Genomic DNA, 14,100 nt, shown 5'->3' on the forward strand with positions numbered 1-14,100 from the left:
GTACAGAAAGGCAGAAGTATTTTGTTGTATAAGCAGTTTTGGCACTGCCTTGTTTTTTTGCCTAGAAACTGCATCGTTGCTCTGCCTGCCTCCAAAACCAACCTGCTAATCATGGCAGCTGGCTTGCAAGCTTGGTGGCAAAGGCACCAGCCTCACCACTTTTTCCTATTTCTCTGCCACGAGAGCCAGGAGGTGAGCTTCCCTTTCGAACACTGGCTTCCCATAAGCCAATGCCTGGCAGCAGCCCTTCCTAAACATAAGCACTTGAGCCCTCTTCTGACTCCTCTTGCTCCCTGGGCTGGGTACCCTGCAGACAGAAATCACTGAAGCCGTTCCAACGTCAACAAAGCTACGCTGATCTAAACTGGATGAGGTGCTTGTGCTGTAGCTATTGACAAGCTAACTGGTGTGGCTCACGTGACCAGCTGTCCTGGGTCTACGTGACTATGTAGTGAGATCCCAAACAACCTGTACTTTCAGTTTCTCCCAGACGTTTGGGGAGGTGTTTGCTGGCTTGGGGCAAAGTGCACCAGTGACTTTCCTAACAGCGTTGCATTGTGTGCTCTGGCAATGCTGGCATACACTAGCCTAGCTATAGGAATGGGACACCAAGGTCCACTGGGAGGCTGCTGGAGAAAATCCACAAAACAAAGAGCAAGAAGTGCCAGTACATTTTGCAGAAGGATATTTTTAGTAACAGAAAGAGATGGAAAATCTATTGCAATATATGTCAGGACTTGAAGTGGTGAGGAGATATGGGAAAGAGGTTATGGAAAGCTTTTTTGTGCTTAAAAAGGTTCCATTTTGACTCATATTTTATAAATTTTTTAATAGAACAAAAATGTTTTATCCTAAGCAAATGTCCATCACAATGATAGCTCAGAAGAGAACTGAGTACTTTGCTTTGTTGTTGGCTTTTTTTTTTTTTTTTTGACTGAAAAATGTTTACACTACATAATGTAAGCTTTTGTTTAACTCCACTCTAAAGCACCTTCTGCTGAAGGGAGGAATGCTTGCATAGCATGTTTTTTAACCTGATGAAGGCAAGTGCGTTTTGCTACCATTGCAGACTACTTGGAAGGAGTTCATGATCCCTTAACAGTGTTAAGACTCATTCTGGAAAAGCTTAATATGAATCTTCAACTAACTCTAGCTGTCCTTTAGAGCATTAATGACGTTAGCTGAGGTCCTTGTAGCAGAAGACGGCAGTGAGATCAGTAACAGTTGGCTCTGTGCAAGGTAGTTCCTCAGTGAAAAGAGGAAAGGCAGTTTCCAAGAGCAATTTCAAGGTAAGAGAGAGAGCCATAAAACTGAATCATCAGAAATCTTATGGGATAAAAAAAACTGAAACATGGCAAAAGCCTCGGTACTTTGTGTAGAGCCTGTGCTGCTGAAACTTAATTGTGCACTGTTAATAGGCAGAGTGAAGGAGAACTGCTCTTCTCAAATCCAAACGTGCGTGTTATTATTCTGTTACTACTTCTGGTTTTCTTCCAATGAAACGACGTCTATCATCCTTATCTAGGGAACCTGTAAGAAACATGAGCTATACCACCAACAGATTATGAAGTGAAAAAAATGACTGCAAAGGTTAGGTTCAAAATATCAAGATGTTGTCTGCTTCAGAGGGTCATTCTGAGATACTAAGAAGGTCACTAAGAGACTTTGTGTATTCATCAGATCTATTTAGTACCCAGATATGCCAAAAAATTGTGGATATCTGTGTTTCTCACACCTCATCCAGTCCAGCCTAGATTTAGGAAGCCTGGAAGCAATTGTTTCTGCAGCACAGACAGATGCTGGTTGACTGACGCTTTCTAATGGAAATCAGTTCTGCTGGGGAATACCGGACTGATACAGACATTTACTGACACTGTCAGCAACCTTTCCAGATAGTATTTGAATCCTCTTTAGCAAATAGCAAATCAAGCTGAAGGGGCATCAGTAGTTGTGCAGTGTCTCTGAGAGGCCCCTGCTAGTCTTTCTGTCTGGAACATGTACAGCTTGAGAGGAAACTCATATAGTCCATTTGGTTTTAATTATTATCATTTGGAAGAGAACTGAACCTGGCACTTACCTCTGCTAATTCTCTGCTTTTCTCCAGAAAGGATTCCTGGTGTATCAATGACACTGATGCTCTCTAATACAGGATTAGGTAGCTGGGCACATACAAACCTGTGCAAAAATAAATGTTTAAAATAAAACTGAAAGGTTCTTATGATGCATCGAACATTACAGGCAGCATGGGAAAGTGAGGGCTCTGATCTCCCTTAAAACAAGTTTTCAGTCGAGGTTTGGAGCTACTCTTCATTTAAAGAAATGAAAAAGTGGCCAGAACTGAGCACTTTCTCTGATTATTTTGGTTCTTTCAGAACATGAGTTTCAGTTACGACCTATGATGTGGGTCATTTGTTTTTTTTTTGTGGCCCCTATATTGTGAATTATTAATGAAAAACAGTGTAGAAATCCAACTGTTTTTATTTGCCATTCAGATTTTACTGAAAAGTGGTATTTCTTTTTTGTCATTTGAGCATTCCCCTGCAGGGACCTGAACTCGGGTGCATTGAAATAACTTCAGTACATCAACAATGTTGTAAGCTTTTAATCTACTTTTACATCTAGTCTCAAACAGAAAGTGTGCTATCTGTGCTGCTCTCACACCACGGAAATCCTAAGTCTGAGCAACATGAGATCTCAAGAATTGACTTAGTCTATCCTCCTGCCTTAAGGCAGGATCAATCAGATGTTTATCTGAAGTGTTCTTCAACCTATAAGGATGTACATTCAGAGTTTGCTGAGAGTCTACTTATTCTTGAAGCAAAAACTCTTTCTTAATATCATATCTAAATTTCCCATGCTACAGCACTTTTTAGTCTAAAACACAGTAGACAAATAACTTTCATTCTTTCTAGCTACTGTTCCAGTTCATTTTCTAAGTTACCAAAAACCTTTGCAGTATTCCTGTCAATTCCTCTCAAATTGCTCCACATATTTCTCCAGGCACAATGCCCCACGCTGATGTGGTTTTCCAGCCACAACCTTGTCAGTGATGAACAGAGTGGATGGATTGCACTTTGTACCTTACATGTGACAGTCCTGTTTACAGCCCTCAGGAAGAAGTTTGCTTTTTTCCTAGCAATGTGACGCTGTTGATTGACACTGGTTTGTAATTCACTCACTCCACTCCCCTCCACAGCTTGATTTCTGTGTAATTGCTCTCCACTTAGTTGTTCACCATCTACACTAATCACTAGCTAACAGGAGTACCTTGTGCCTGTTTCTCAGAGGGTTGCAGTTCTTCTGTTTCAGTTGCTGATAACAGCAAAGCACAGCAAAATCCTCTCTGTTTACACTGTTCCTGGTTGCATTTCACAGATAGCCTTTTTGTGACGGCATTCCAGGCAGCTTTAAATGTGTGCCTACATATGTATATTAATAGGGTGGTGAGATGCTGATGCATAAAAAAATGTTACTGTGGAAAGAAGCAGAACCACATTAAGGACCGGAGCTGCCACAAAGGCTACTACATGTAGTCAAGGCAGGCAGAGCCTCTGATGAATAGCTCATTCTGATGAAATCCCACAGCCACAAACTTCTGCAGACTATGCTACAGCCTTATTCCCAGTTTTTTTTCTGATGAGTAAATTGTCAAGGGTTAGATAAGTGTCTTCATGCCTAAGCTGTCAGGTATTTCAGCCCAAATATTTCTGCCTCTTTCCTCCATCCACAGCCTGGCAGGGGGCAACAGAAGCATTTTTGAATGAATGCATAACACCTCATGTAGAAGAGGGGAGCTAGCTTGGCTCTCCTGTTGTGTACCAGGCGTAGCAGCAGAAAACAAATGCTCAGGAGGTCATGTTATTCCCTTTCCTGCCAGCCCAGGTTTGTTCTCCATTGTTATGGCCCTAAGCATTTCTTGCAGTCTGACATTTAAATGGCTCAGGCAAGGGGATTTTCCATCAGTTTCTCCAGGGAAAGTACTTCACAGGAAATTTTAGATGGAAGGTTAGGGGGCCAACACGAATAAGTGCTTTCTGACTCTGTGGCAAGGTTGTTAAGGATGCTGCCTTCCTGTTGTCCCAGCAGAACTGCAGTACTTCAGAGAGCACTATTTAGTTCTGTCCTGAACCACACAAAGGAAAGAGTGTGATGCCAAACCGGGCTTTTACTACCCTTGGGGGTAGAGCATGGGTTTGAAAATGGAACCTACTACTCATGATGTCTTCTGTTGATAACAAAACGGCACCTCTATCTTAAGCTTCCCAAGACAGATTTGAAGGGACGGGAGGAATCTTGCAACCATCGATCAAGCCAAAGTGATATGAAAGTAATGGCTGAGATTCTTGATTTTATGCCAGGCTTTCGGTGCCAAATAAGCCCTCCTGATACTGAGGTGCTGCCTGTAATCTCTGCTGGGATCCCTCCAAAGCTGGGGTACTGCCAGCAGAGTTGGAGAGAGGAAAACAAGCCCCACTCCTGATATCAAGAAGTACCTGGTACAAGGAGAGTGGGAAAAGAGACAAGGTCTGAGCAGAGTACTGCAGAGCTGCCTTCTCCTTTCAGATCAGGGCAGCTCATCAGCCCCACCTCTGGCCTTAACCAGGAGGGTATGCACTCCATCTCTTGGGAATGGAGAAAGGAGACAGGCTCTGAGCAGCAAAATTAGCTGTCTCCCAGACAAATCCTGACTCTTTCCTTGCTTCCTGGAAGGTGGCAGACCCCATTCTCTCCTGGGAGGGATGCACCAGCTGAGGCAGGATGCTTTCTGCTTTTACATCCCTATTTAGCTCACCAGGAGCAGCAGACTCTGCGCCACACTGGACGCAGTGCTGCAGGCTGCCATCTCTCATATGAGATGAACATGGTCTGTGCAAACACTACTGCCTTGTGCTGCTCTGTTGCTTTCCACTGGTTTTCCCACCCACAGGTGAAATGACCTGCCCATGGTTACTCTCTGATCTCAGTTCAGAAGAGTGGCTGCTGGAGGTCACTTCCCTTCTCTAAATTCCCAGCTCACGACTTCCTACCTGAGGGCAGTGCCTTAGCACTCACACAGCAGCACCAAGGCAGAGACAACTTTGCACAGTCTCTTGCAGAGAAGATGGGTCTACGACACGAATAAGAATGGGTGGCTTGATTAAGCTCAGTGGCTGTACACTTACATCAGCTACATTTCCAGCCTTCTGTGAGTTACTTCTTGGTTATGCTCAGTTTCCTAATTGGCTGGGCGTTACCATCTGCATCTTCAGCACTGTGAGGCTCAAACTGTTGAGCTACTCCCTTTTAGCACGTCATCTTCTGCCAGTCCAGAAATCTTTTTTTTAAATCTGTTTTCAGGAAGGAGGTCAATTAGCTGCCCTGACTACTCTCTGCATTGCCAGCAGTACGGCACCTCAGCGGCTGCTGAATCACTGCTGTGCCTCTCTGCCCTCCTGTCCAAACAGGCACATGCTTGATGCTTCCTTTCCAAGAGAAGAGCGGGAGGAGAGAGTAATATCACGGCATGATGCAGTGAACTAGGCTAACGGACACTTAGCAACAGCAGAGATACCTTGCTGTACTAAAACCAAATTGCATTTGGAACATATCAATCAGCCCAGGTCAGCTTGCTTTTTGCCCTCTATGCCTGGTTTTGCTACTCTTAATATTGCTTCTCTTCTGCAGTGGACCATCAGCCAGTTGTGGCTGCTACTTGCTATTAGCAGACCTCTTTTGGATGACATTCTCTTCATTTACCATATCTGTTCTATAGACAGGAAGCTTGTTATTCTCACAGGACACCTTCCCATGTAGGGTGTGGGCAGCTACCTGACCTGTCAGCCAGGCGTGGATGTTCTGGGCTCTGCAAGACTTTGAAACATATCAAGTCTGTCTGACAGAGGACCACGTTGCTGTACGTGAGCTTGTGTTCTGATCAGATATTGCTACCACTGTGAGGTTCTCTGAATAAGCAATGATGAGAGAAGAACCTTATCAAGCTTCTCCTTCTCTTGCCTGTCACACTTCAGCCTACACCAGGATGCCCAGGGACAGAGCTGACAGGAGATGCCACAGTCTACAACTTGATTTCTCTCAAAGCCCAGAAGTCTGAGATGGAGTCAAAGCCCATCTTTCCGTTGGTTGTTTGGCTGAGTAGCTGCCATGTTTGCAATGTCTCCCACCCTGTGTTAACATGGATGGTGCTGATGATGGGTGTAGTTGGACAGTTTGTTCCCATCTGTCTGGTGGAGCACAGTTTGTGCTCATCTAGGATATGGGTGTGTGCTGCTAGCTTCCTGCAAGGCCTAAATCCAAAACTCAGGATGGTTGGAGTACATTTAGGGAATGGAAAGGTTACAAACCTGGTGTCCCAGAGCTGCTGTTTCAAGCCCCCCCAGCTTAAGACAGTTTCATACAGTAAAGTAGTATCTCCTCAGCTGTTTTTTATTAGTATGTGAGGCTGTATGTATAAGGCCCGAGAATGGAGAGATATCCAAGTAACACTTAAAAAACAAAATGGAGAGGGGCGGCTGGGCAAGAAAGCAGAGATGGGGACATTGTGCAAGTTCTGCCCCAGTGACTTTAAGGAGTTGCATCTGGTTGTAATACTTATCTTCAGAGAACTGAGCTGACTGCTCAGAAGTAGCAAGGAATATTAAAGCAAGGGAAAGCAAAGTATAATGAGAATTTATGTCTAGACTCCTACAGCATGAGTATGACAGGCTGTGCTTTGTTCTTTGTTTTGTTTGTTAAGTAAAATTAATGTTTGACCCACCTGACTTTATTAATTTGCCCTTCAGTGAGTGACTGATGTGTATGTGGTAGGACTGGAATGGCTTTGCATCAGCCATGTGGATAGGAGTGGTGAGGAAGGCTGGAAGAGCAGTGTCAGGCCTTATCCTTTTAAATTGCTAGCTATGCTGCTCATTACATTCTAGCTTTATACTCCAGAGCAAATAAGTTCTTGAGTACTGACCTGTTCAAAAAGGCGTTGCCAAAGGCATTGAGTTTCCTGAATGGTTTTTTGGGATCCACCACCAGTGCATTTCCAGGAACAATTCCTTCCACATCTCCTTGCATAACAGCTATAAAGGAGTCAGTTGTAGGCTCTGGTCCAATCCTCATCCCCGGGAAATCCTGCTCCAGCAGGTACCTGTAGGTGAAAGAACAGGGTGCGGGCATGAGATGTGAGCTGCCTAAGTCCTAAGTGAGTTGTGCTGGAGATCCCAGTGAAATTATGTAGCTCGAGAGTATGAATCCTTCCAAGACTATTTTTAGTACGGTCACTGTATCATTTGATTAATGTTGCAGTAGTTTTTCTACTTGGGATCTCCACATTTAAGGCCTCTGTATTTCAGGTGGATAAAAAAAATGAGAAGGTTGTACAGCAAGCAAGAAATTTTTATAATGTTTTGATCATTTCGTATATTTTAATCCTCAAGACATTTGGAACAGATTTAGCACAGCAAAGTGAAAACAGCAGCACACTGCTATCACAGAGTTAATCCTGGAACCTCACTGGCCTTTGGTGCCAATATCAATTACTTCACTGCAGCTCATTTCAGCAGGCTCATCCAGCTAATGTGCTTAGCCCCCAGTCCAAATCAGTCACTTAAATACCAGCTTCTTCTGTACTTGGCTGTTGAAGTCTTCAGTCTCCCTTCCCATGTGCTTCTGCAGTGCAGTAACAGGTCTGCTATATAAACCATTCAAGCATATTGAGCACTAAGCACGTGGGTAGCAGAGTATATCTCAGTAATTGTTACCAAGCTAAATGGCACAATAAGAACAGCATTCCTTATTAATTCTTAAGCTTCTGATAGTCTCTCTGAAAATACAGTTTAGCAAGTTTCAGGGAAAGATAAGTCACCTGTAGGCCCATAGAACTTTGAGTAGGACCCTGGCAGCACATTCCGACTTCACTTGCAAAATCCATAATGGGTCAGTGGTGTGTGCATGAGATAGTTTCCTTTGGTTTATAAAGGAATCAAATGCCATCACTGGGAGCAAGGCTGTCTTTGTGTGCGCAGGTGCAGAAAACATGTCTCTCTGTGCCAAGAACTGAGACTGTTTTGTCTATATTGCTTGCAAGAGGGAGCTAGACCTAGTTCAGCCCTCTGTATGGGATGACATTGGCCCACCTGGCCTGGTGACAAGCTCTGAGCTGTTACATGAGGAATATATAACTGTCAGGCTATGGAAGTTAGTACAGTATTGTGTTGCTTATTGACAGTAGATGCTGGCACTTGCTCTTCGGTTGCTTTAATCTAGTTTTTATAACAAAACAAAAAGAGAAATACAGAACCACGGTAACGTTAAAAAAAGATTCATGGGGTAGAAAAAAAAAGAAGAGGAAGGAAGAGGTGGGGACTCTTAACATCTGAGATAAGAACTAGCACTAGTTCACTCAAGTGAGTCTTGAGTGACTAAGTGAATAAGTCTTGAGAGAGTAAGTTCTTATGTGAGGCACTACAGGACCACTAGCACAAAGGCTTGTGATCACTTTTTGGGGGTTCCTGCTTTAACCATCACTTCAAAAGAGGTTCTCAGTCCAGCGCTTTAGGAACAACAAAAGCTTTTTGTGCTCACCCAGCAGGGCTGTTTACTGACGCTTTGTCAGTAAATACACCTTTATTTCCCAATGAGCAAGGCTAAAGCAAATGGATCTAAGGATAAAATGAGCAAGTGTATGGTCAAGATAAATTGCAAGTCTCTGACTTGATGTGCATTAATGAAGAGAATGGCTGCAGCAAGAACAACTGGAGCAATGATGCCCATAATTCCCTCAGTAGTTGACCATCCCTTTATTGACACATTATCATATGTTGTCTTACCTTCCCAAAGTAATTTCCAAGTACTATGCTTACCATATCATCACCAGAAATAACTTCTAATGGGATCAACTCTGAGGTGAAACAGAAGCAGTTTGTTCCCATAAAACTGAAATACATAAGGAAGGGAAGGAAATAGCCATTCTACCTGCTTACATTGGGGAGGGTATGGCCTCTATAAAGCCTATGTAGGGGTTCTTCAAACTTCCCTATATAAGTGGGTCATTGCTTAACGGAGTCAGTTGGCAGCTAATGCTGCAGAGTGCCAACTCCCTTACTGATAATCATAGTATGCCTTCCTAGCAGCTGTTGTAACCACTCTAGTTTGAAGGAGAAGCCACTTTTCCACCCCACCCCCCCCCCAACCAAGGGCGTTGTATTGATGCAAATGTGCTTGGCTGAGTTCCCTGGAAAGCTCTTCACACTTGAAGCAACTGTTTGCTAGGTCAGAAGCCACTTAGCCAGACGCTGGAAACTAAGCTTAGGTCTCTTGGATGGCAGTACAAAGTGTTACTACCTGATGGACATCTCTGCCATGCTAGTCACTGCTACTGGCTTTCTTCTGCTCAGGCTTTGTACTTAGCTTCTGTTCTGACATTAAATATTTAAAGAGTGATAGAAAAACAGGCATTCACTGCACATATAGCAATAAATCCTTGAGTTCTCCCCTTGCAAACGCTAGAGATAAAAGAAACAGTAACATTAATAGCCAAGTGCAACAAATGAGCTGCATTTAGAAGCAGATCTTAGCCCACGTGCTAGATCTCAGCCTTGCTGAGACAATAACTTGCTTCCTCTATATTGGTTTGAGGTGTGCATGCAATATGATAGCACTCAGTTTCAAGGGAACACAAAAAACCCTGGGCTTTTTGTTTGTTGTTTATAGGCAAGACTTCTGAGAAAGTCTAAGCAAAAGCCCTCTATATTATAACAACATTCCTCATCCAGCCAGGCTGCTTGAAAGAATTTTATCACAGTTCCACTGAACTAAAGTCTCAAAGCACTTCTGTGTTTATTTCTTGTAAAAGACAGAACAAATTCTCAACAAAAGCCCTCTCACAGAGAAGAAATTATGAGATGATGTTAATTGACTTAATGTGCAGCAAGCAGAGTGAGAGCAGAGAGATGAAGATTTGCACTGCATTGTAAGTAAAGCTTCCCTGGAAGATTTGGATACATTGTACAGCAGGGTGTCTGCAGTACTGATTCACTGCACACAGGACAAATACAAGAGGATTTATTGACACTTGTCTGGGAGTGGGGGGAGGATTTTGCTAGGCAGTGACACAAGCTGCCTCTGCTAACAGAGGAAAGATGAACACATGCAATTGTTAAATCTGTGGGGTTTTCTGAGAGAGGACAGCAAACAACCACTGTGGGAGACACCAATTGCTAGGAAGCAGCAGCTATAAGTCTATTTCCCCTATTAGAACAGTGTGCTGAGCTACTGGACACCTTCCAAGGCCTGGTGAGTGACCTCACACCAGGTTGGGAAGCCTGCAGAAAGCATCAGGCAAGAGCTGAACATTTACTTCTGGCCTATCCACTTCTTGGAGAAATATCTGGAGTTAGTCTGGTTAACAGCATTGTGTTGCCTGCCACCTTTCAGAGCCGTCCTTGTACCTAGCAAAGATGATGAGGAGCAGGCAGGAAAACTGCACAAAGGGCAGGGCTGCCCTGACCTGACAAGGTATGGTGTGGCATAGGAGCCAGGCAAGGAGATCCCAGGCTCTCCAGGCAGGAATGCCTCACAGGATGTGGGGGAGGGAGCCATTTGCTAGTGATGAGTCATGCAGGAGCCCTGCAGGATGCTGTGGCAGCAGAGGTGATGCAGGCTGGAGAGGATGAGGAAAGGGAAGGAGGGCAGTAGGAGGAAACGGTGAGAACTGCCTGGTGAAGGCAGAGATGAAAGGTTCAGGGCCGCGTGGGGAGGTCACAGAAGGGCTGCCTGGCATAGCTTGTGACAAGTGGTCCAGAGAGGCCAGAACATGTAAATGATTAGCTGTTAGGGGAAAGAGTGGCTACACCAGAAAAGCAAGCCATGATGACAGTCACTAGGGCTCTGGCCGACTTGTTTATTTTATTAACAGGATGGCTGGACAGAAGCCAGGATTATTTTTAGAAAAGACCACAGAATCTAAGTTAATTAGGAGAGTAATGTTCTATCCTGCATTCCCATCCTCTTACAGGAAACATTAAAGGCAATAACATTAGATGCAGGCTTCAGCAGCATCCTCCTGTCCTGAGGAAGTTAACTGCTGTGGCTGGTGGTCACAGGTAGAGGTGGTGCCTTGCCTCCAACATTCAGGCCTTTCAGATCCCAGCCCCGCAGAAAGCCAAATGGATGCAGACAGAAACTGGGGTGAGGCAAGAGAGATGCAGTAGAAAGCAAGAATACACAAGTCACTCAGTGATGCTGCTTTTTTTGTATAGCAAAGAAAGGGTTCAGTTCTCTCTGAAAGCAGGAGAGAGAATAGCATGGTTTAGCCAGTGCTCACTGACTTTGACCCACACAGCTCACCTCACTCCTTCTCTAGAAAGATTTCTGTGACCTTGACTGCCTTGCTTTTGCTTTTGCCTACTGATAAGAGAGCAGTTTCACTTCAAGACACTGGGTGCTCTGTTCAGAGAGATTTTATCTTTTTTCCTTCTTCAGAGCTTTTCGTTTCTTCTTTGCTTTACCTCAGTAGGAAGAAAGAAAAGGAGACAAATTCATCTATAAAGTAGGTGAACAAATTCATGTTTTTGGACAGGTCTAGTTTCATGCTAACACCATGAAACAGTGGTTTCTCCTTCTACTTCTCCCTCCCCTTTAATTCTGCCCTGCTCTCTGTTGCTAGCTCCCACTCACCTTCCCACAGTAACTGGAAGCTAATCCAGTGCTTGTCCCAGTTCTCTAACTATCAGTGCCTGCAAGCTGATGTTGGAAGCCTATTACAAGCAGCAGTTTCCTGGCACCTCCTGCCTTTGGTTGGAAGTGTACTGGAGTTCTCTTACTACAAGAGACCCACAGGTTCTTCAACAGTTCAACTTTCACCTTCCCATGCAACTTTAAATAGAGAAACTTCTGCTTTCCAGCTCAGACTTGTACAAAGAGGGCTGGGAGAAGTGGACATAAGCATGAAACGCACTGGTTGAAGAAAGGTTCAGATCACCTTGCTGACCCAAGGGGTTTCTGCCTTCCCACAGAAGAGAAGGCTCATCTCTTCCTTTTGCCTGGAACATGATTTAAGCACAAAGGAGCTTTTCTGTAAGCTTGAGCACCTTAAAAAGGAGCTCAAGCTTACAGAAAAAGGAACACAATTGAGCAAAGGCAGGAATGGCTGCCAACCACAGTACCCAGGTGAGACTGAAGAGAAAAGCTGATGCTGGTGATCCAGATAAGCTTTAGGAAGAGATACTCTAGTTTCATAGCCAGCAGCATCCTCACATTTCAGGAAAGTTCTGCTCTGAGACATTGCTAACTGGGAAGGTAGAAAGAGCCTCTCAAATGCATGTGGTATGAAGTCACAGAACAAAGATTTGGGGTGGAATCAGACAGTTATCCTCTACAAGTCAGCCTCTCATTTTTCAGAAGAGCAACGCCCATTCCAACCACATGCCAAATGCTTCTCAGGGTTATTTACATCCCTTCATCATCTACCTGACCTACTCACATGAGAAAGGCTTTTTCCACTGTTAAATTTTACTTGCCAGGTGCGTGCCTGACAATACATTGTTCTTGGCTCCTGCATTACTAGCAGGAATACTACAACACACCAACACCCTGCATTTCTCAAGGTCACTCCTGGAGAGGCACAGTCAATTTGATTCACTACTCTCTACTCTACACAGCTCCCTGTTCCACCAATTCACACCAGTAGAACAAAGGCCTGGCTGCTTGTGGCCTCCGTCCAGGTTTACACTGGGGTAATTCCACAGATTTCAACACAGCCACACCAGAGCAATGCTGGAATTTAATGCTAAGCTCATGAATCACGTAGGAAATGCAGACAGCACAGCTTCAGCTATGATCCCAAGAGAAAGGCTGCTGCAAGCTGAACTAGCAGCCTCTGAACAGAGATCTCTGCAACAAAGTCCAGCTGGAAAAAATTAACCCTCTCCTTGCAGGTTTCATATCAAGCCTGCTGCTGGCAATTGCTCTCCTTTGCAGTCAGGAATGAACGTGCTTCTCCCAGCATTGCAGCAGGATGCACTGTAACAGGGATTCTGGAGCCCTTATGACTGGTAAGCCTCTCGCGCATGCACACGCCTAAGCACATGCTAGGCTCTGCGTGTTGCCTCTGGGCACAGTACAGAACAACACCAAGGTGAGGCACAGAGACAAACCCAAGAACCCACCCCAATCTCTGCTAGGCCTGGGGCTGCCCTACCACCCAAGCACTACGGTAAGAGGGAAACAACGAATCCCATCATGGAAAGAATGGTCTACCCTGACCTGAGCAGTCACAGGGGTACCCTCTGTGAGGCTTTCTGCACTCTTCGCGCTTTGACCGAGCAAGAAGGCTACAAATGACTCACCTCTCCCTGCTAATGCCCTGCCCCGAGCTCTATTTGCCACGTTGGTGTTTTACCAGCTATCCCAGCCGCTCTGTCACCGTGCTGCTGGAGTTCAGCCCGGGAGCTGCTGCCTGGCACCACGGACACCCAGAGGGGAGCGGGGGAGGGATGCGGACGGCACACGGCTACAAAAGGCCCCCGGCCGCAGCAGAGGGGCACTCCCCGGCACCCGCGTGGCCACCGAGAGGCTGGGCGGGCCCGGCAGCCTCTCCGCTCCCGGTGCAGGCGGCGCAGCCCCGTTTTACCTGATGAAGGTGGTCTTCCCGGTGGAGTACTGCCCCACCAGCAGCACCATGGGCTTGTTGTCGAAGTCGGCATCCTCCAGGGCGGGCGAGTGGAACTCGTGGAACTTGTAGTGTTCCTCCAGGGGCAGTAGCTTGGTTTTGTAGAGCTTCTTCAGACCCTCGCTGACCGTCTGGAACACCTCGGGGTCCTTCCTCCGGCGGTCGTCAGTGCCCAGCCAGCTGAACATCTTCGGGCCGCCTGAAGCCAGCTCCGCTGCGAGCGCCGAGGCCGGGCGAGGGGCGGTGCGAGGGGCTGCGGCCGGGGCTACCCCCGCATGCTCCCTCCGGGACCGTTGTCCGCTGCGCGATCGGTACCGGCGGTTTCAGTCAGCAAACGCTCCTCGCGGCCAACCGGCGCCGGGAGACGCCGCTTCCCTTCACGCCGCCGGCTGCCGGCGCGGGCATACCGCGGAGGAACAGCGCGAGAGGCGGGCGGAGGCGGTAGC

The 14,100-nt window shown here is 45.9% G+C and overlaps 1 protein-coding gene across 1 annotated transcript in view; it reads right to left on the reverse strand.

The window, feature by feature from the left end:
- Positions 1-14,100, reverse strand: part of EHD3 (EH domain containing 3) — a 25,203-nt gene extending 11,103 nt beyond the window's left edge. Inside the window, exons 1-3 of the mRNA NM_001031040.2 lie at positions 13,616-14,100; positions 6,956-7,132; positions 2,078-2,175 (exon numbers count right to left, since the gene is read on the reverse strand). Of these exons, the coding sequence (NP_001026211.2) occupies positions 2,078-2,175; positions 6,956-7,132; positions 13,616-13,842 (502 nt within the window). The 5' untranslated portion in view covers positions 13,843-14,100. The remainder of the gene's footprint in view (positions 1-2,077; positions 2,176-6,955; positions 7,133-13,615) is intronic.

The sequence above is a fragment of the Gallus gallus genome, chromosome 3 (assembly GCF_016699485.2).
Source record: "Gallus gallus isolate bGalGal1 chromosome 3, bGalGal1.mat.broiler.GRCg7b, whole genome shotgun sequence".
Lineage (NCBI taxonomy): Eukaryota > Metazoa > Chordata > Aves > Galliformes > Phasianidae > Gallus > Gallus gallus.